Source organism: Euprymna scolopes, chromosome 30 (genome assembly GCF_053919585.1).
Source record: "Euprymna scolopes isolate OS-2025 chromosome 30, ASM5391958v1, whole genome shotgun sequence".
NCBI lineage: Eukaryota > Metazoa > Mollusca > Cephalopoda > Sepiida > Sepiolidae > Euprymna > Euprymna scolopes.
Genome location: NC_136511.1, coordinates 17,724,726 through 17,746,024, shown reverse-complemented (window position 1 = coordinate 17,746,024; position 21,299 = coordinate 17,724,726). Strand labels below are relative to the sequence as shown.

Sequence of the window (21,299 nt, the reverse complement as noted above, 5' to 3'; positions counted from 1 at the left end):
GACCACTGAATGGTTCAAAACAGCAATTGAAGCACATGTTCCCATGCAGAAATTTCATAGCAAGCCCCACTCTTCCCAATGGTTTATTTCTACTTGCGCAACTGCCATTGCTCAAAGGCAGCATGCATACCACAGATTTAACCGACATAAGTCCAGTTCAAACAGACAGAAGTATATAGAAGCTAGAAGTAACGTTAAGAAAGAAATAGCGACAGCTAAGAGAGAATTTACTGAAACCACTAAAAAACGCATCGAAGCACAAAAATTAGTAACTCGTGACTTCTGGAAAATCTACAACAGTGTAGTAAATAATGGGCAATCAACAATTCCCCCACTAACCAACAATCATGAGGTTGTTTGCTCAGCAGCCGACAAGGCTAATATGCTTGCCAGCCGGTTTGCCTCAAACTCCACACTGGACCCTTCCAACCATCCCTGCCTGACTTTTCTTTGCGGACAGACGCCACACTAGACGATCTAAAAATCCTGCCTGACTTTTCTTTGCGGACAGACGCCACACTAGACGATCTAAAAATCACCCCTGCTCAGGTGCATGCTATCATAAAAAACCTTGACACTTCAAAAGCATGTGGATCTGATCTCATCCCAGCTGTGCTATTAAAAAAGTGCTCAGCTGAAGTAGCTCCAATTCTCTCCAAACTCTACAACAAATGCCTTAATGAATCATGCTTTCCGAAATTCACACGCTCAAGCAGGGATGACACTGAAGACGGTCATTGAGATCAATTATTACATGCTTCCAGCATTTCAAGCCTTCACGTGTCACAATTTTCCATCGCCACAGGACCATTTCTATAGATAAATGCCTGAGGGAGTATCTATACACAGATGATGTTACAGAGTCTTAGCTTTGTACGACAACTAAATCTCTCTCTCGATTCAAAATGTTGAGATCCAGCAACAAGCAAGAGCAAGATAGCCAGCAATAAATTAAACTGCAGACCAGCTTAATGCGGGTACTGGTCTTCCGCTTTATGGTTTTTTAAATCAAAGATTTGCTTCTCCTAGAAAGATTGCCTTCACCACGGCTTACGGGAGCCCTCTCCACACCAACACACACACACATATATAAAATATAAATATATATATATATATATGTGTGTATATACACATATATATATATATATATATATATATATAAATATACATATATATATACAAAATAAAACTAAATAAAACTCTTATATATATATATATATATATATATATATATATATATATATATATACATATATATATATATATATATATATATAAACTGAAATTTTTAAATACTTTCAAATTACAAGTTGTATAATACTGCAAAAATTAAAGTCCATATAAATATTAGTATCAATATTTATAAAACAATCCCAAGCAGATTAAAAAAAATTCAATATACGAGATTGAGCAATAAATGAAAATTCGGAATTAAATTCAGTAAATAAAAAAATCACGACAAATTTATTATTCGACAAGAAATACAAAATTATTGAAAATTAAATTTGTCATAAATGTTTTTAATTTACTGAATTTAATTCCAAATTTACATTATCTCTCTCTCTCTCTCTCTCTCTCTCTATATATATATATATATATATATATATATATATATATATATATATATATATATATATAATCAAAAAAGTTAATCAACTTTTTGTTGTTAACATCAAATGGAAAAATCATCTGAAGAATTGGTGGCAACAGGATATTTTTATGGACACATGAATCGTAAAATTGCCTTCCCACTAACGAAACAGCTGTAATGAAAAAAATCCAGGAGAAAATAAACAAAAGTTATAAAAATGAAAAAGTAAGTCTTTGAATTTCAACAAAGTTTTGCAATATATATATATATATATATATATATATATATATATATATAATGTTACAACCTCAAAACATTAATCCATAACTTAGTTCATAAGCTTTCGAAACAGTTGTTATGGACCAATGTTTTCAGGTTGTAAAATAAAAAAGAACATATTCAGCTCTACTATCGTATTGAGCACTTTTTATCTTTTTACCACTCATACTTCTAATATTTCTGCAAAAATCAAGACAGCAAAACATAAAATGATAACATCATATTGTGTATTTTCTCATGCATTACAATTGTTTCATAACCATTTGGATAATTTTAAATATTATATCATTTAAAAATATTCCAAAAACAGCTACTCTTCAGACGTCAAAATACACTAGTTATACACATATGATAAAGAGTGGGGGGAATTATTGATAGTGCTTTCAGCTAGACAGGTGTGTCTTGTGAAAGTTTGGCGAGAGGGAACCATAGACTGAAGCTCGGTCGAATGAAAAATAATGAAAATAACGATATATCAGAGACAAACTCGCAACATCTCTTCTGTGAGGTTGCAGGTTATTTTACTCCATCCTAATCTGTTTATCTTAATATTTTCATCTTGTGTTATTGAAATGACTCAGGTGTTATTTTATTGCTCACAACAATTATCTATATATTAATACGATACGGTAAATTTCATTGGTTGAGATTTAATTCCGGAATACATATTGATTCCGGAATACATATTTACGAACGCTCCAGGTGGCATTTGATTAGCGTATTCTCGCCGCTATATTTGCTTCTAATTCTATAAAATTTAAGGTTTTATCTTTCTGGGAAATGCAAAAGTTGTTAAGAAATAATTGATTTTAAGTTATTCCGTAGTAAAAAACAATAACACAAATCTCTCAACCGGCGACGCTATAAGTTTTCTTCTTTTTTTTTTTTTTACACGGTGGTCACCACTTATCAGGGCCCGGAAGCCACTCAGGGATAAGGGTTATTGCAAGTATATTATGTTAGTGTGGAGATTTGATGAAGTGTTTACTTAAGGGGGCGGTTCAATAGGAATTTGAGTTCCACAGGCGTGCAGTTCTAAGAAAGAAGCTTTGTTCATGGAATCCACGTTTTGATTTAGGCACAGATAAAGAGTGGGGGAAATTTTTCACAGTGGATTCAGCTAGACGGGTGTTTTTCGTGAAAGATTGGCGAGGGGGGACCAGAGATTGGAGTTTAGACGAGCACCTGCCATGGAAATAACGATGAAACAAGGATAGGCTCGCAACGTCTCTTCTGTGAGAGAGAGGTTGCAGGGTAGAGAAAAGGGCATCCCCACTAAGCCACGAAAATATTTTGGACAGTTCTATATTTTGTAATAATATCTACAGCAGTTATTTGTTTGTTTGTTTTTGTTTTGTTTTTTCATTGTTTTTTTTTTGTTTTTTTTGTTTTTTACATTTTTTATTGTTTGAGAGAGATAGAGAGAGAAAGAGACAGAGAAATATTTTTCCAGTTTTAATAAAAGAGCTACAAGACGTCTCCACTTACGCTGAATGCCTACATCAATATATTACACATGAAAGAGTTCGCTGTGGAATTTCCACAGGTCCCGCTAGTTAAAATTAAAATAATTTCTATTTCTCCTATTTAAGTTATTATTATTTTAGTTTCTATATGTTAAGTTGATGATTTAATAATTTCTTTATCTATTTATTGCACCATTTTAAAATCTTAATATTAAATTTAACAGTCTCTTTCCACACTTACATTTATTAAGAGTCATAAAAAATTATTAACAAGGGTCATAAAAAATTATTAAGAGTCATAAAAAATTATTAACAAGGGTTATAAAAAAGTATTAACAAGGGTCATAAAATTTATTAAGGGTCATAAAAATTAAATAATGTTTCTAAATTTTTCAGATGAGAATTAATTATTATATTCTGTAAATTTTTTCTCTTTTAAATTTATTTTAATCAGTTTTTAGCCGTGATAATAGGAATTATTATTTCTATGAAGACAGCTTTGTATAACATCTAACTTTCTGCTTAAAACTGCAAGGCTAAAAATTAAAACATAAACCAATAGCTATTACGTTATGCATGCATATTCATAATGCCGTAATTTGAGTTTCACCTGACAAATTTCATTTTTTCAATTTTCACACTTTTGCACTGATTTTCCCTGGCTAAAACCGAAACATAAAGTTTTGCATGGGTTTGAATACCTTATATATGAAGGTTCATGTCTGTAGACCAAAAACTGACAGAGGAGTTTGGTAGGCAAAATTTTTTAAACAAATATATATACGCATACATGAATATATATGGAAATAGGTTTGTGTTTACTATAAACGTTTTTACGCAAATATTACGCAAGTATAAATCATGTAGAATATCTGAATAAATACAATTATACGTAATAGTTAACTAAAGATAATTATCCGATAAGAAAACTGAAAAAAACTAATAGGGAATTAATTAAATGTTTAAAAGAATATGCAAAATAGCTAGATCATTTGCAGATGAATGCAATTAGACAAGCCATATATAACAAAGTTGTATTTTCTTTTTTAATGAATAGAAAAAAAGGTTTTTAATATGAATATGTTCGAACATGTTTTCCTTCACATATACACACCCACACGTATGCACGCTAATCTGCGCACACACACACACACACGAACGCATATACACATCCTCATACACACACTCACATTCATGCACATACACACACACACACACACCGGAGCTGTGACATCACTTCCTTTAAAGTGAAAACCAGACATGCGCACCCAGAACACTAACTCCAGTATAAAAGTCAACAAAACCTGTCAACTTCCCTTTTTTCGTCTGGACCAGCGTTCGAGCTGCTTAGTCGACGAACCGACCGCGTGCTCTAAGGTCACTCTATTTCCCCTTCGCCTGTGGTCATGTGCGCAATGCTCTACTGAGCTTAACCCTCTCTTTCTACAGGCCGGCTTGCCACTTCGCGTTTCTCTATTGCATTCCCCCTTTCCTTCCACGCGCGTAGTCGTCAACGGCCGAATGAACACGTGTACACCCAAGACTTTCATTTCTCAACAGAAAATAAACGACATGTTTATTTTATTCCAGCATCTGAGTTCTTTGTTTCCTTCATTCAATTCGTTTCATTATTTTTTCTTGTAGCGAGTTAGGGTATTTCATATCCTGGTCCGCAACAAATATCAATACACAAGAAACCCCAAATTTATAAGAGTATAGATAGATAGATAGATAGATAGATAGATAGAAGATATATATATATATATATAGATTCCACATTGGAGTTGTAGCAAAGATCGGCCATCATCCCTACATAGTTTTATATTCTAAACGTAAACCCATTAGTTTAAATAACATAAAGAATTCTATTGCATCGTACATAGATCGAATTAATCCGTGAATTTTTTTTTGCACATTGATTATTATTACAATGGCCTATATTACGTTGACATACCGGTTCCCATTGGATGACTGAAGTTAAGCAACGTTGAACCTGGTCAGTACGAAATGGGTGACCATTTGGGACTTCCAGGTGCTGTATGTGCTCTCCGCTTATCTTGCCACTGGACTCAAGCAGTGCCGATTCAGAAGAGATGTGGGTTGGTGATTGAGCAACCCTTGTCTCACAATTACACACGGAGCTGCCACTACAGGGGCTATCCTTTGTCTTCCAATATATATATATATATATATATATATATATATATATATATATATATATATATAACTACTTAATTTACTCACATAAAATTAATATACAAAATTATAGATTTATGCGTCAACTTTAAGTATTTACTTCAAAAGTGCTCAATACGTAAGTAGAGCTAGTTAGTAGGTTATAAAATGTATATGGCGATTAAGCTACACTGAATATTTCGCGTTTCATCCACTCTAGGATTCTTCAGGCTTATGCGCATAAGCCTGAAGAATCCTAGAGTGGATGAAACGTGGAATATTCAGTGTAGCTTAATCGCCATATACATTTTATTACCATATATATATATATATATATATATATATATATATATATATATATATATATATATATATACATTTTATAACTTACTATATATATATATATATATATATACTAGTCTGGGTGCCCGGCATTGCCCGGGTATTTGGAGGTAGGTGCATGTTGAGTAAAAAAAAAAAAGTGGTAGTAGGCAGGCGGGCTCGAACCTGTACCGCGAAGGAGGAAAAGAATGTGAAGAAAAGAAGAGAGTAAATTCAATGAGTTGGTAATTAATTTTTGCTCGGGTGGAGGATATTGGCACAAGGACGAAATAAAAAAAAAAGATAAAGAGGGAGGTGGGATCGAACTCGAAAACATAGGGTAATAAGTCTTCCTCACTAACCATTAGGCCAAAGAGGATAGCGAATTCGATGAGTTGGTGATTAACTTAAAAATCATAGAAGTCGCCATGCATGCGCAGAAATGAATGTTGCTTTTAAATCTGGCCGGGGGCCAGATAAGGTTCCCACTTTCTGTCGTGGTATTTATTTGCTTCCCCATGAAAGCAAATTAGACATAAGGTCATTTGTAATGTGGGGGGAAAACCAGCTCCCCCCTAAAAAGGGACATTCTGGCAGTATCCCCAAAAAATAGTAATTGTCTTAGTATGAAGGGTCTGCCCTACATTGACCGAGGACCAATTAGTGAAACATCAGCCACTTCCTGCTTTTCTGAACAGTTTTGCTTTTACGTAAAAATCAAACAAACACCCAAGACAAAGCTACGGTGGGAACTTTGTTTAACTCGATCAAAAAAAGGAAAGATAGGATGTCCGTTTGCGAATGTGAGATATTACGACCTGGGAAGTATGCAAAAACTTCTCAGGAAATTTAAACGACGCAACAGTTGAGGGTAAAGAAATGAATGTTTTTAGCCTATTTTTCGATATTTGTCATCCGAAGGGTCGAGCTTCAAAACAATAGTGATCTCATGAAAATCCGTCGCCTCTGTCAAAAGTCTTAGGCAGACATGATGATTGCAACGTCTTGTCAGAGGAGTGCCACTTCCTCAGATACGAGCCCAAAAATGACTTCCATCGCCACAGGACCATTTTAATAGACAAATGCGTGAGGGAGTATCTATACACAGATGATGTTACAGAGTCTTAGCTTTGTACGACAGCTAAGTCTCTCTCTCGGTTCAAAATATTGAGATCCAGCAACAAGCAAGAGCAAGATAGCCAGCAACAAGTTAAACTGCAGACCAGCTTAATACGGGTACTGGTCTTAGGCAGACATATAAACATACATACATACATACATGATGGCAGCAAATTCGTTTTCGAACATTACCATTATTTGATATAGCACAAAAAAAAAAAAATACACAGAAACACAAAAACATTCAATGATGGGCCACACGAAGGTGGCTTTTAAGCCCTGCCAAACTCTGGCATTCTTTGGCACACATTGTGCAGACATGTGCGCCATTAGAGCACGTTCTTGATGGTCACTTCTATGCCGCTTCAAACTACCTGCTATTTTGTATGTCCGCCCACAGTTGACACAGGTTAGATCTGGCAACACAAGACTGTTTTGTGGCCCACTGCGCCGATGAGTAGTCTGTTTTGTGGCCCACTGCGCCGATGAGTAGTCTGTTTTGTGGCCCACTGCGCCGATGAGTAGTCTGTTTTCTGGCCCACTGCGCCGATGAGTAGTTTGTTTTGTGGCCCACTGCGCCGATGAGTAGTCTTATCAGCCCAGCTCTGCTCAGACATAATCTTCTGCACACCTCACACTCCAGACCAATTTGGTGCCCCCGCCCATCCACTGCTCCTTTCACCTTCCCTTTCCGGATATCACATGTCAGTCGCTTATACAGGGTTCGATCTGCCTCAAACTTGTCCACACCTCCCCGCAAGATCCTTCCCCACTCTCCATGATCCAAAGCAAGATTCTCCCAGGTTCTTTCATCTATCTCACATTTTTTAAAGTGGACCTCAAACAATCTTTGAATCTCATTTTAGGCTTTTGAGCCAACGTCTTCCCTTGGCGAGCTCGCCACAAAGGAGTTGTTTGGGAAGTCGACTGTCTAACATCCTCACATACATACATACATGATGATTGCAACGTCTTGTCAGACGAGTGCCACTCCCTCAGACACTAAAAAGTCCATAAGCCAAAAAATGACTTCCATTGCCACGGGACTATTTTAATAGACAAATGCCTGAGGGAGTATCTATACACAGATGATGTTACAGAGTCCTAGCCAAAGTTGCCTTCACCACGGCTTACGGGAGCCCTCTCCACCCCAACACACACACACACACACACACACACACACACATATATACACACAAACACACATGGTGCTCATTGGCCGTTGACCCCGAAAAAGGGTTCATTCGCGCTTTGGAAGGTCTTGCTTTTAATCCTTCAGGGAGACTAGCCACTCTCCTCACCAAACAAGTCTGGTGGGGGAACCAGTTTAGTCGCCGGTGACCCGACCATGAGGCAGGTAGCACTGGGTTACATGGTACCAGTAGCATATGACATGACTGACATACACATACATACAAACATACATACATGCATAGATACATTTAAACAGACAGGTGAGATTTATATTACAGATGGCTCTTTCAGTCTTTGACAGACTATGGATACCCCCCCGTAGGGGTGCCTGTGCATGAAATTTTTGTGGTAGGAGGTGCGCAATCTCCAACCACACCTCTCTCCTGAGTCGACATTGTTAAATACCAGTGGCAAGTGAAGTTTATGCTCAGGATGACTGGAAACAAATGCCGAGATAAGTGGAGAGCACATACAGCGCCTAGATTTCCCAAATGGTCACCACATCTGGTACTAACCAGGCTCAACGTTGCTTAACTTCGGTGATCTGACGAGAACCAGTGTGTCAACGCGATTATGCCGTATATATATATATATATATACTAGCTGAAAAATTCCATATACGGCAGCTATCTTTTCTTGTTTTTCCGCCCACGCATTAGTGGTTGGCTATCATTGGTTTAAATTTGAATGTGTCAGGTGATTGACTTGGCGCGCTTTGTATCATGCTTTCTTTTTCAGTCTAGACAAAGATCGGCATCGGGATAGACTCAAAAACACAGCGGCTCCCACTGGAGGGAGCTAAGACAAGTCCTTCATGAACACCAAACAGTTGGTGAACGAAGGACCACATCTCTACAAGCAGAGCCAACTTATCTATCCAAATTAAGGATGACATTCAAGAGCTGTTCTGCATGTTTATTTTCCAAACATTGGATCTTATCTCAATTTATCTTGAATCCCAAGGGGCTCACATTATGCCTAATTATAGGCGCCATCACTCCCGCCGAGTTTAATATGAACATTCATGGATCCTTACGAGGAACAACGAACTAACATTCCAACAATAGGAATTCAAACTAAAGGCTCCATGCGTAGGGGGACAAATCGAGCCACCATTTTGCAAAAGGACAATACCAGGACCAATAAACTTTCATTGCTGTTATATTTGAATAAATTTGGAGTTTGAAAAGGTATGGCTTTCGTATTTGTGGATTCTTTTGCCTCTGCAGGGAGGAAATTGAGATGTGAGAAATAAAATTCTTACACTATAAAATAAAAGTTTCTAATTAGGATAATGCAATACTCTTCTGTAAAAAGAATATATATAAATTATGAAAGTATATTTATGGCAATCAAGCTACACTGACGTTTTTTTATGTGGTTTAATTGCCATATGTACTTTCATGACTTACTAACTAGCTCTACTTGTGTATTGAGCACTGCTGGAGTAAATACTGAAATCAACGCAGGTTTTATCCCAACAGTTACATTCATACCCTCGTTTTTATTATTAGTCACTCACTAGGAGTTTTCACACTGGTTAACATCAACGGTTTCTCTTTCAGAACATCCTGTGGTGTTCCCTGGAGTCTGAGTGATAACAAGTCTCCCCAGATTTCTAGTACTCACCAACTCTTTCGATAACCTTTGCAAATTAGTTTGCGTTATCGCAATAACTGTTTACTGTTGATTTCTCGTTGGTAACGACTATTGGTCTTTACTGGAATTTGGATGGCAATAAGTTTTCTCAAGGTCCCAGTCTTCTTTGCACCCATCCAGTAGAGGTTGCATTAGTGCTTTCTCTCCGTGGTCTGTCCTTCTTCCTTGGTATTGCTCGTCACTGAGTAGATGGTTTTTCATGAGAGGCTGTACAACTTCTAAATTAAACACAGATTGAAACAATGTGCTCATGAGGCACAAGATACTGATCGGTCTGCTCTGATATACAAAAAAATCTATCTTGATTATTTTTAAATACTCAAGATATAGCAGATTGGCGAAGTTTTCCTAGATTGTGGCAATCATTATTACTTCAAGCCACAATTGAACAGATATGAGTTTCGGCTGCAGTTTTTTAAGCAACACGATTTAAATGTTGTCAGGAGAAATTGTATTAAGATTCTTGTTTGGCAACAACCCGGGCAGACACATATGGACATCGTTTAAAGCGTTTACAGTTGAAGGGAGAAAAACAGGGGGCAGATTGCTTTGATTAAAAATAGTGGAACATGATTCAAATTCTTCTCCAAACTTTAGCTTCATCGGATACTGCAAAGACCATACTAAAGTTAGCCGGTTTACTCTTTTTCATTTTGACCCCTTAGCAGCTATTTTTACCAAATCAGAAGTGTGCTACAGGTCTAAATATGCTATGTATAAAATTCAATTCTGCAGACCAAATATTCTGAAAGGAGTTTAGTAGAGACTTTTTGCACACACACCGACAAGGTAACAAGGTCTTGAGTAATTCATTATGGTTAAGATAACATTTTTTTTTCTATTACAATTTGATACAAGCAAACTTAACAATTTCATAATTTGAATTGTCTAAAATAAAGACTGACATTTTTAATCAATTATAAACGTTAACATCTTTATAATAGAGAATGAATGTTTTTTAATTGTCTTATGGGCAATCTCAACAACCCTGTTCATTCATGTTTTTTATTTTACTATAATTATAGAGAGTAAATGGAATAGTATGTCACTCAGTCTCATTGGTAACTAAGGAAATTGTTCTTCATGTTATGGAGAAGTAAGCAAAGAAACAATGAAGCAAATTAAGGGCCAGTACGTTATTCCAAATAAAATAAAGATGAGATAACTAAAGTATAGGGACTATGTGGGACTAGTTATTAGGCAGTAGATAAGATGCAAGGGAAGTTAAATGGTTTCAAAGTTATTATATTTGTATTTCGTTTTATGTTTGCATTGGAAAATCAATTCGCTTCTAGTATTAAGTAAATTAATATTTTGTGGGGAAGTTATTATTCTAACTGACTAAGATAAGCACAGGTGACAGAGTTTGGATCCTGGGTATAGGACTTGGATTTACTGATAATTGTCCATTTAATTGAGAAAGGGGTGTTCTTAGATTTACATTTTTTTAATAAAGTCATCTTATTGTGAACCGATAGAAGATTTTATTCGGGAGGTGTGGAGGGGATAATCTCGATTACAGTCCAAGAATAAATCAAATCCTTATGTATGCAATTGTTGTCAAGAAGGCATTCACACTTACTCTGGCAATTACATATAGGTTTAGTGTCTAATAGGAAAGGGATTGCTTTGGCTTCTTTGATTTTTCTTTTTAGGTACTTGAGCAGAGAAAGTACCAAGCTATATTTAGTAGTCAAATTCAAGTTTTATATCTTTTGTTTATTAAATTGAACGTACAGAATAGATACCTTGCTATCTCGTTGTGAAAAATATATTTCTAAATAATGTGATTATTTCAGCATGGTACCTTCTCAGTGTAAGTACCTTTCTCTTTGATTTTAAATAAAAAAAACTCGACATAGACATGTTGTTTTCTTTATAAGTCAAACGGAAATAATAATAACATTAATAATAATAATAATAAAATAATGATAATAAAAATAATATTAATAAAAATAAAAAATAATAATAATGATAATAATAATAAACATAATAATAAAATAATAATAATAATAAATATAATAAAAATAGCAATAATAATAATCATAAATAATAATAATAAAAACAATAAAAAAAATAATAATAGAATAATAAAAATAATATTAATAAAAATAAATAATAATAATGATAATAATGCTAAACATAATAATAAAATAATCATAAATAATAATAATAATAAAACAATAAAAATAATAATAATAAAATAATAATAACAATAAAAATAATAACATAATAATGAAAATAACAATAAAAATAATGAAAATAATAAAATAATGTAAAACTAATAATAATAATAATAAAAATAATAATAATAATAATAATAATAATAAAAGAAAGATAATAATAACACCCCCCTCTAACCCTTACCCTCTACTGACCAACGACCTGGCATTTAACTCAAGACAGGAGTTCATAGAGGGAAGGGATTAGCACACTCGTGACAGAAAACTCTTTTAAAGAAACCAACGAAATGTAAGTTTATGTCTTTTTTTAAAAAACAACAACAAAAAAGTTAAATGTTAGTTCGAATTTATAACAGAAACCAGACTTTTTACCGATATTGACGTAGAAATTGGCCTCATCTTTCAACGAGGGAATTAAATACTACCAAAGCGACGGGGAAAATTGTCTTCCTCCTCTTTTCCCATACAACATTTCCAGCGGCTAACCAGTATGGTGTAAGGTTGACCTATCTTCAAACACCCTCTTTCAGAGCATTACTTTCGACTTTTACTTAGTTAAATTTTTATTTATTTATTTTTTTATGTCCCATATGTATGTGTGATAGTGCACGATACCTCTTGGATACATGGGAGCTTTACACTATCCCTGCAGCAGAACCACAGGTAAAACAATTCTGGGCTCGGTGTTGCCACAAACACCAAAACATGAAAAATGTAAATTACAAATAATCCAAACTGTGGGACCCAGAAGAAAGATCTGGGTGTCATGATCGGCAGGTAGCCAGCATGGGGACCCGGTCGTCATCCTGCGAATGTTGGCCAACTTTCTAGTTTCAGAAACTCAAATAACATGGATGCTGAACAGGTAAGTATAACCTCTAATTTCAGGGAACAAAATGATACCGAACAAACACAGCACGGCCATGATAACCATCAAAAGGAAAAAAACGAAGAACGAAATGGACAACAAAAGAGAATAGACTCGTAATGGAATGCTATTATAGAAGTCATCCTAAATATAGATATGGAGGTTATTGGAAACGAATGAAAGAACTATGGGACTTATCCAGTGACTTCCATATGACAGAACACAGAATTGCGGACCAAGCAAGACTGATACTCAAGAAAGGTTGGCTCTCTAAACTAGAACTAACAGAAATTCAGCGAAAAATAAATGATGAAACTGAACAAGAAGCATCCCCCAACGGAACCGCATGTAGAGCAACCCCACAAGTTGAAGCCCCACAAGTAAAAACACCAAAGGCCGAGGACCAACAAAGAATGAAGTCTACAAATGTGGAAACCAAGAACAATGAAACAGAACTGACAGAGAATGAAGCAAATGAAATAAATAAAATAATACAGCTGATGAACGAGGAAAAAACAAAGCTCCCATCGTTAAGGAACCAAGAGCAGAAGAAATTAAAAACAGAAACAGAGAAGGTTAACAAACTCCTCCCACATATCCCAACAAATACAATCACAGACTTAAACAACCTGATTTACGCAGGCGCCAAAATGGTAAGTATGAAACTTAAATCAGAAAAAGAACCGGGGACAAGTGGACTGACAAAACCTGGATGGGAAATAAGACTAGAAACTCAAATACACAAACATAAAAAAGAAACCAAAATGATCAACAGGAAGAAAGCAATGTGGAGAAAACGGAATATTGGAAATGTAACTGACAGGGAGAGGCTAAACAAGAAATATGAAGAATACAATTGAAATACAAATACAATTGTATTTGATCCAACCCTAGCTCTTGATGATGAAGGAACGAGATCAAAACTTGTATCATGTAGAAACCATACTTTTATCAGTTCAGTATGTTCAACACTAGGACACTGAATCCACTGTCTCGTGTTAACGAACTTATGAACAATGCAAAGGACTGAAACATCGATATCATTACCATTCAAGAACATTGTTTCTTCCATCCTGACATTGAATACCACAAGATAGAAGACTATCTAGTCACCATTTCTTGTGTAAAAAATTCAGTCAACTCATCTGTAGGGATGTAGGCATTCTGCTTTCATCGGAAGCTATGGAACTCTGGAACTGTTATTATTGTTGTTGTTGTTGTTGTTATTATTATTTTTGTTGTTATTATTGTTGTTGTTATTATTGTTGTTGTTATTATTATTCTTATTATTCATTATTGTTGTTATTATTGTAGTATTAGGAATCCCAGCTTAATTGCTATTTAGGTAGTTTTAGAAATAGTAGTTATGTAAGCATATTTCATTTCCCATCAGCGAGTTGGCAGGGTAACAAAAGGTTAGGTTCAACAGGTATCAACCTAGAGAGAATGCACCAGAAATTAGGGGTGACACGGGAATTGTGGTCGTAGGCTTCCGGTTGACGACCACATGGAGAGAGTTGGTTTTGGGCTGCAGATGAAGCAGACGAGAAATTAGAGTCTCTCCTCGACAACCAGGGTTCAGATATAGGCTTGCCTTGAATAAACAATTGAAGCTTCGAATCCCATCTTGTGTTCTTTAATGCCTCTGTCTGCAGCAGTAAGTACCACTCCCCACAAGATGGCAGACCAGCGACCAGAAGATATCATCCACTGGCTAAGGCAAGCAGGTATGTACGATTATACATTTGCACATACATGTCTTGGACCCGTCCAAGGCAAAAGAACTGTGTAAGGATAGAAGGCACACACACACACACACACACACACACACACACATGTATAACAGTAAACTGCACTTAACATACGCACACACATACATAAGAGCATACACACACACACGTATATAAGTAAGAACGTTGAAAAGAACACACAAACACTTAAACGTGGTAGTAAACGTAAAAGAAATAAACGAAATAGTAAAGTGAACAAATAAATAGGACGAAAAAAACCTTTCATGTAACATTATTATGCAATCTTGTTAAAAAAAAGCGACCGTCATAGAGGTCAGTGTACCCAATGATACAGGGCTTAACAGAGATGAGAGGGAAAAGATAACAAAGTATCAAGGACTTATGTATGATATGAAACGAAATTGGAAATTAAAAGACGTTTCAATTATACTAGTCATCATAGGAGCAACTGGACTTATGAAAAAGAACTTTAAAAAGTACATAGCAAGCATACCCGGTGAACCAAGTGCAAGTGAAATACAAACGATTGCACTGAAAGGGACAGCTAGAATCCTGAAAAGATCTCTTGGTTGGACTCACTAAAATAGGGGTAAATGTCAGACATCTGGTTGGATGTCCCATCCCCTAGAAGAAAAAGTTTAAGAAAAATGAAAAAAAAAAAAATTAAAAAGTGCCCTCTTTCTACTGTCAAGAACAGATTAAAGGAATTTAATTTGCGAGGATATGTTGCAAGACACAAGCCAATGATTTCTGTAAAGAACTGAAAGTGCCGTCTGGACTTCGTCAGATGCAATGAAGATTATGACTCTTCATATTGGTCAAAAGTGTTTTTAGCGATAAAAGCAAGTTCAACAGGCTAGGTAGTGGCGATAGGCAATACATCCGTTGGAAGAAAGACAAAAAATTTAATCCTAAGTGCTCAGTTGCAACACTGCAAGGTGGTGGAGGCTCAGTTTTGTTGTGGGGCATTATGAGTACCAGTCCAGAGCCTATAGTTCGCTTGCAAGGTCGGATTAATTCGACCAAGTACATTAATATATTGACTAAGCATTTTCTACCCTACTTTGGTTGGAATTTGGATGATAATCCCATCTTCATGCAGGATAATGCTCCCATTCACACAGCTGGCAATGTCAAGCGGTTTCTAGAAGAGCATGATATTCCATGTTTGGATTGGCCTGCACAATCTCCAGACCTCAATCCTATCGAAAACATATAGAATTACATCAAGCAACAGCTACGCAATGATAAAATTTCAAATTTGGAAGAACTTTGGACAAAAATTAAAGAAAAGTGGGATGCCCTTTCCCCAGAGTATTGCTGCAGTCTAATTCAAGGAATTCCCAAAAGATTGCAGGCTGTCAAATTGTAGAAGGGCTATGCTACTAAATATTAACTAGTTCATTGTGTTCCTGTTGTATTTGTGTTGCATTAATGTCCTAAAGTTACATTTAAATAACAATTTTCCATTGTGCGGACTTTCTTTTTGCCTCCTCAATTTGAAGTTATTTTTTTAAATTAACGTGAACACTAGAATATTTCCATTAACAGTCAAATATGAACAGGTAAAATTATAGAGGAATAAAAGGCGAATCAAATGAGGTATAGTTTGTTTAAACAGTTACATTAAATTTAGCTTAAATTTGCAGTTTTTGAAAAAATTCCAAGTGCGGACTTTCTTTTTGCCGCCTGTGTATGTATACATTAAGATTCTAAAATAAATGGCAATTAGGCAGAATCTTCCATGTTTCATCCCTTAGGAAATGGTAAAGCTAACATGCATAGATTTTGTGTTACTTATTGTTTTTATCCACATGCTGTTTAGTTCAGCTAGTTAGCCATCGTTGGACGTACCTGGCTCTTATATAGATAGAGAATTGCATCAGCAGTGAGATATCTACCGGATCGATAGAAAGATCCCACCATTTTTCCAGCGGCCTTGGCAACAGATTTGATATACGTGTTCCATTTAAGATCAGGAGTAATGGTCAAGTCCAGAAGCTTGTCAAAAGTTGAGGCCTCCTGAAGACGAGAGCCATTCATTTCAATTGATGCCAGATGTGGATCAGAATGTTGATGTAAAGAGAGAAGCTTAGTTTTAGATGCATTAAAAGTAACCAGCCACTCCTTTCCCCATTGTACTACGTGCTCAAGATCAGAGGAGAGAGAATCGGAGAGAACTTGGTCGTTTACTGTCTTAGATGTGCTACCATAAATGGTAGTGTCGTCAGTAATATATAAATTCTGAAAGTACATTATTATTATTACTTGAATCATTTGATTAATGAGAATACAACATTATCGTGAGTTCTGGATGTTTTATTTTATTTTTATGCGAATTAAATTAAAGGGTTACAATTAGGATTCGGTTCTGGAGTTTGGGAAGGAGTGAGTCGCTCGCTCGACAACAGCACGTTTCTGTCTTCTTCTTTTCCAATCGACCACACCTGGCCTCTCGCAACCAATGTCTCACCGCACAATCTGAACGTCAGCAACAAAAATACTTTAAGAGAAGATGTTCACGACTCTTTTCTTTTTGTGCCCCCCAGGGAATTTTTCTCAGATTTTATATCCTCCTATCTAGAAAAAAAAAGGAAGAGACAGGAAAAAAAAAAATAGCTTCTCCCATCATGCCCTGCCTTCCCAAGATGCCCTTCGTATATATAAATGAGCTAGCCATCCTTTCCTTCTTCTTTCCCAAAGAGCAATGCAGATATGCCTGGTACGTCTTTTTTTTTTTTCACCTTTCGCATATACCCCACAATGACGGATGTGCCTCGATGGGAGTTAAAAACCATAAATTTATCGAAATTTATTGCAATTAATATCACTTTATTTACACACCACATTTTACCATTACACAAAAAAAAATCTTTCTTTCACAATTTGAAAAAGAAAAATGTTATCACAATTTTTCAAAAATAGTCTTTAGAGAAATTCCTCGAGTTTCATAGGACATGAGCAACTCGTAAAAAATATTAAAAAAAATTTTTTTGCTTGATTTTTTTTTTCTTCAACTTGGCGTCAATTGTTTGAGTTCTTCCGAGTCCGTCTGATCAACTAATAATTCTGGCGTCACAAGCTTGTCTGCAGTTGTTAATTTCTTGCACACTCGGATGTTGTCAAGGATATTTTCCAAAGTCCAGAATTTCCGCAGCAGGACATGTTCCAATTCGAAATGACCGTGACGGATACGACGTATCTGCGTGCACATAGCTGTTGACTTTAAGACGATCCCAAGGTCGTGCAAAAGTAGCATCAAATATGACATGTTTTCATTTAAACTGTGAACTTCTGCAAAAAAAAAAAAAAAAAAAAACTTTTCATTTAAACTGTGAACTTCTGAAAAAAAAAAAAAACAAACTTTTCATTTAAACTGTGAACTTCTGAAAAAAAAAAAAAAAAAAAAAAAAAGAAAAAGATTGTTAGTGACAGTTCGAGATCTCTTTTTTTTTTTTTTTTTTCTAACTCACGTTCACCCCTAACAAGGTATATCACCACTTGGTTGGTTTGGTTGGTTGTTTTCGTTTTACGGCATATCAACCCTTTTCGGGTTATTTAATGCCGAATCCAAAGATTTTGAAGAAAAATTTTTTTAATAGAATATATTTGTTGTTTTCAAGTCGGTTTCTATTTAACCCATAGTTGGGACCCTAACAGATACTACCACTCCGGGTCAGAGTGGACCTGGGAGCAATGGTAATTAAAGGGTGGCTCCACACTCCCCAAAGCCCACAAGCTGGGGCCTCACCACTGGATATAGTTCAAGGTCATATCCAGGACCCCCATTGAGGGACTTTTACCCTCTGCAGGGGGGCAGTCGACGTATTCTAATGCTCCACCGACAGGGCCATATCACCACTTGGACATAAAGAATATTTGGAACAATAACTAGGGAAGATTAACAAGTTGTTGGTTTACCTTACATTTAAACTTCTGCATATCAGTACAGTCAGGCAAGCAGGCAGCAGGAAGGGAATTCCAAAGTCTAGCTGTTCGAGGGAAGAAACTATTAGAGTAGAAAGATTTCTGACAGTCAGGGACCTCAACAGTGAAGGGGTGTGATTTTGTTGCTAGGCGGGTTTGTCTGGGATATGTATGTTGAGGGGGGCACAAGTGCAACGAGTTCATCAGAGCACATCAAAATAATTGTATTTAGCCGTCATTGGCCCGGGTGAGACATCAAAAAATTTTTTTTTTGCTACATACTCATGACCAAACGAAAATATCATATTCCAAAAATCATGATGAAAATTTATTCAAGCTATGAAATTTACGTTTGAAAACAAATGATATAATCCAAAAGGGAGAGAACTCTTGTTGAAATAAGGGTGCTTAAGATACAGATCGATTTTTTTTAATGTGCCATTTTAAACAAAAACAATATTATGTACTAAACTGTCATGCCGAAAATAGTAATATATCCCAAAATGATGAAAAGTCATTGAGTAGAAAGTTATTTCTAGTTAAAAGTAATTTTTATGGAAAATTGGGTAAAATCGCATTTTTATTAGATGTTATAAAATAGTTCTGAGTTTCTTACTACAACACCTACACATACTCAGGCACCCATGATACTGTTGTTTTGAGCTTCCACCGGAGGTCCTACTACACCACCTAAACACCCAGGCAATGTCAGGCACCACCACTAGTCTTAAAATAAAACTACTTGATTAATTTATGCGATTTTTGGAATACGATATTTTCGCTTGATCATGGATATGTACACTGCACAGATTTTTCTTTGTTTTTTAACAGGGACATGGTTGAATAATGACTTGCTGCCAATATATATATATATATATATATATATATATATATATATATATATATATATATATATATATATAGCCTGACGAATCCTATAGCGGATGAAACGCAGAATATTCAGTGTAGCGTAATCGCCATATATATTTTATAAATTACTAACTAGCTCTACCTACGTATTGAGCACTTTTGAAGTAAATACTTAAAGTTTACACATAAATCTATACTTTCGTATATTAAATTTATGTGAGTAAATGAAGTAGTTATATATATATATATATATATTGGCAGCAAGTCATTATTCAACCATGTCTGATTGAACACAACAGTTATTCTTTCTTTCTGATTTTTCTGGATATCTTTCCCATTCGCCAAGCGGTCTTTTTTTTTTATTTCAGCTGGCATGTTGTATAAAATGGCACCCAAAATTTGTTGTTCAGCCATATTCTTCTCAAATGATTTCTATCGGTGCATCCGATTATCTTCAAGAGCGATTGTTGTTGTTGTCGTTTTCTTTTTCTTTTCCCTTGAGGCTTGGTGTATTTATAGTTTTTTTTTTTTATATCGGTTATAAAGGTGGGTGCAAGTTGGTTAGGGGAGAATTATTTTTATTTTTAATTTTGATTTTCTTATTTTATAGTATATTTATTTAATTTCTTGTTAGCTATTAAATACTGTTAGTATATTTGTGCCAGTATTAAATGAGATCCGGTTTAAAAGGAGCTATAGTTTTTTGATAAGTATGGCTTCTAGTAATTTTAGTCTTCATGTGCAATTGTTAAGATAATCGAATTATAGTATTGTTAGTTTAGATATTTCTAATGTCGGACAACTGTAGGTTTTTATCATGGGATGTTAGGTATTGTTTTATGGCACTATTGTCAGCTAAACGATAGGTTAAAACTAGTATAGCAGATCTTTTATGCAATCATTTTTTGTAATTTTTGTTAATTTTTATTAATTTCAACATGACACACAAATATGTAGTAGTGTTTTAACTTAAAATGCATTAGTTTGATTTCTTTTTTTAATACTCATTTATAATAAGCGTCACATTTTTTAGGGAGGGTGGTGGTGGTGGTGGTGGTGGGGAGAGAAACTAGCCACTGACTGAAACAATAGAAAGTAGAAAGGCTTACCGAGAGTAAATTCAGGCAGGTTAAAATCAATGCACCGCACGCCATAAAGGATAGGGACAGACGAGTTCTCCATTGGACGGATCAAACCCTGACTGGCCAACTCATACGCCTCTTGGCTCTGTGAATCAATTTGGGCATGCCTACAAGCAAAAAACAAACAAAATTATAAACAACTAGCGAGGGGTACCCGGCGTTGCCCGGGTGTTTGTAGGTGTGTGTGAAAAAAAAAACAGGCGCCCGTGAAAAAAAAACGAAGCCTTGACGACGCGCAGTTGGAAAATAGTAAAGTGTGAAAAAAAAAACAGGTGCGCGTTTTTAATTGACGTGACGGCGATAGGTATTCAGCAGTTAGTATTTTGTGCGGGACAGTTTCTAATGAGGTCAATAAAAACCCGCTCCCTCGTCTCGAAATGAAAGCTACCGTCTGATATGATGAAGTCGACATTGAACAAACGTTACTTAGCTCTCTAGAGACCACTGGCTCTGGGCCTGTGATTAAAGTCGAGTTTTGCTTTTTGTTTATACCGAAAACCGAATGTAACGCGTGCCGATGCGTGAAATGTCGAATAATTAACGTTTGAAAGTCAATAAAATTAAATAGACAGGCGAGCTCCGTTGTTAAGTGTGAAATACTACAATTTATAGATGATATAAAAAGTTTTAAGAAGTTGTGAAGCGAGCGAGCGCTTCTCTGAAAGAAGCCTTTTGTGGACATCGAGAAAAAGCGTACATACATACATACATACATTTTCGCTTTTATATTTATAGATATTTTTAAGAATTCCCA

The 21,299-nt window shown here is 35.5% G+C and overlaps 1 protein-coding gene and 1 pseudogene across 3 annotated transcripts in view; both read right to left on the bottom strand.

Annotated features, from left to right (window-relative positions):
• Positions 1–8,611: 8,611 nt before the first annotated feature.
• Positions 8,612–8,729, bottom strand: LOC145255074 (5S ribosomal RNA; annotated as a pseudogene).
• Positions 8,730–17,417: 8,688 nt separating this feature from the next.
• The window catches only part of LOC145254681 (pseudouridylate synthase TRUB2, mitochondrial-like), a 175,420-nt gene continuing 171,538 nt past the window's right edge, over positions 17,418–21,299 (bottom strand). For all 3 annotated transcript variants that reach the window (XM_080113326.1, XM_080113327.1, XM_080113328.1), the window contains exons 8-9: positions 20,513–20,652; positions 17,418–17,900 (exon numbers count right to left, since the gene is read on the bottom strand). In XM_080113326.1, the coding sequence (XP_079969452.1) occupies positions 17,620–17,900; positions 20,513–20,652 (421 nt within the window). In that variant the 3' untranslated portion in view covers positions 17,418–17,619. The remainder of the gene's footprint in view (positions 17,901–20,512; positions 20,653–21,299) is intronic.